Source organism: Nuphar pumila, chromosome 2, assembly GCF_984573655.1.
Source record: "Nuphar pumila chromosome 2, dmNupPumi1.hap1.1, whole genome shotgun sequence".
Lineage (NCBI taxonomy): Eukaryota > Viridiplantae > Streptophyta > Magnoliopsida > Nymphaeales > Nymphaeaceae > Nuphar > Nuphar pumila.
Genome location: NC_143250.1, coordinates 74,214,055 through 74,215,802, shown reverse-complemented (window position 1 = coordinate 74,215,802; position 1,748 = coordinate 74,214,055). Strand labels below are relative to the sequence as shown.

At 44.6% G+C, this 1,748-nt stretch overlaps 1 protein-coding gene across 1 annotated transcript; it reads right to left on the bottom strand.

The window, feature by feature from the left end:
* Nucleotides 1-383: 383 nt before the first annotated feature.
* LOC149845771 (histone H4) lies at nucleotides 384-1,006 on the bottom strand. The gene has a single exon (XM_089995988.1). The coding sequence runs from the start codon at nucleotides 922-924 to the stop codon at nucleotides 613-615; it is 312 nt and encodes a 103-aa protein (XP_089852114.1). The 5' UTR covers nucleotides 925-1,006; the 3' UTR covers nucleotides 384-612.
* Between the last annotated feature and the right edge of the window lie 742 nt (nucleotides 1,007-1,748).

Here is a 1,748-nt window from a genome sequence, read left to right as displayed (position 1 = left end):
TTCCAAAATTTAACTTATTTAATTTTGTCAATATTTTGATGGTACAATTGCAAGAAAGACGAATAATTCCTTGCACACGACTCCCCACAAAATCCCTTAGGTGTCGCCAAACTCTTCCACGGAAAAACGTATTGCTCAAATCTACAAACCAAGAACCCGGCCTAAACACAAGCTCCATAACCAACATCAAATACAGCCAAAGTTATCAGAGAAGCCAATTTAAGATCATGATAAAAGGTGCCACGAGAGAAATTTAAGAATAAACGATGAAATGCGTTAGCACCAGGACATAACGCAAAAGCAATACCATTGTCATGCATCCCACAGTAGAACACAACGTAAGCTAATCCCAACTGATCAATCAAACATTAAAAAAAAAATCATTCATAAGAACGATGAAATGTTGAATCTATTCCAATCACCCAGCATAAAGAAGACCTTTCAGATGCTAGAGCAAAATATTACACAAATTCAACAAGAGCCAAGTAACCGAAAGCCCTCAACTCCACTAACCCCTTCCCAAGACTAAATCAAAATCGTAAAGACTAAAAGCAGATCGTTAGATACAAAGAACCATTTTTTTCTTGATAGCAAGACTTTGCATGAGAAACCCTAACCCCCAAAGCCATAGAGAGTCCTGCCCTGCCTCTTGAGGGCGTAGACGACATCCATGGCTGTAACCGTCTTTCGGCGAGCGTGCTCCGTATAGGTCACAGCGTCGCGAATGACATTCTCAAGGAAGATCTTGAGGACGCCCCGCGTCTCCTCGTAGATGAGCCCGCTGATGCGCTTCACACCACCACGGCGAGCGAGACGTCGAATGGCCGGCTTGGTGATCCCCTGGATGTTGTCGCGGAGTACCTTCCTGTGCCGCTTAGCGCCTCCCTTGCCCAGACCCTTTCCGCCCTTCCCTCTCCCGGACATCCTCGCGATGACGAAACCCTGGAGTCACAGAAACCCCCCAACGAAGCTGAAAAAGGAGAGAGGAGAAAAACGAAGGACGAACGTCTCCGCTAAGTTACATGGATTCGCTCTATATTTATAGTTCCCGTGGGGGGGGGGGGAGGAATCGATCCGCGTGGTGGATTTTGGAGAGAGTATCGCCGTCGATTCGGTGGTGATGGGCGGTTAATGATGATTGTGAGTGACGCAGATCGATGACGTTGCATGGGCAAACGGGTTTGTGTTTTTGTTCGACGGGACTGGAGAAACGGGAGAAGTGTTTTCGTCGGAAAGGATATGGAAGGTCGGAAATAGCCGTAATCTTCGTAAAATATGGCGGTTGTAACCCTACTGATGCGGAGTGGATCATACTTTATTCGGGTCTGAATTGTGTACAGTAGATCCGAATTTCATTCGGGAATCGGGATGATTGAAGTCAAATGTTTTTAGGGATACTGAAGCTGATCCAAATCCGTAAGGTCACCCGAAATAAATTAATGATTAAGAGTCCCATTTCAAAATAATGGGATTAACCAAATATAAATTCAATCCATATATACATTTTCAGAGCTTATTGTATGGACCCATACCCAGGAATGTGGTGTTGACACAACAAACTGCAACCCAACTAATTGTATTAAAAATGGTGGTTCACGATGCTTCAAATGGATTATGGATCTTGGAAGAGCCAATCCCTTCTAGGTCCAAATCAGATTTGTGTACTTGGGAGTCGAGACTTGGGTCAGATACTGTTGGCTCTGTGTGTCTCCAATTTTGATTCACATGACATGATCTGAGGATGGGGG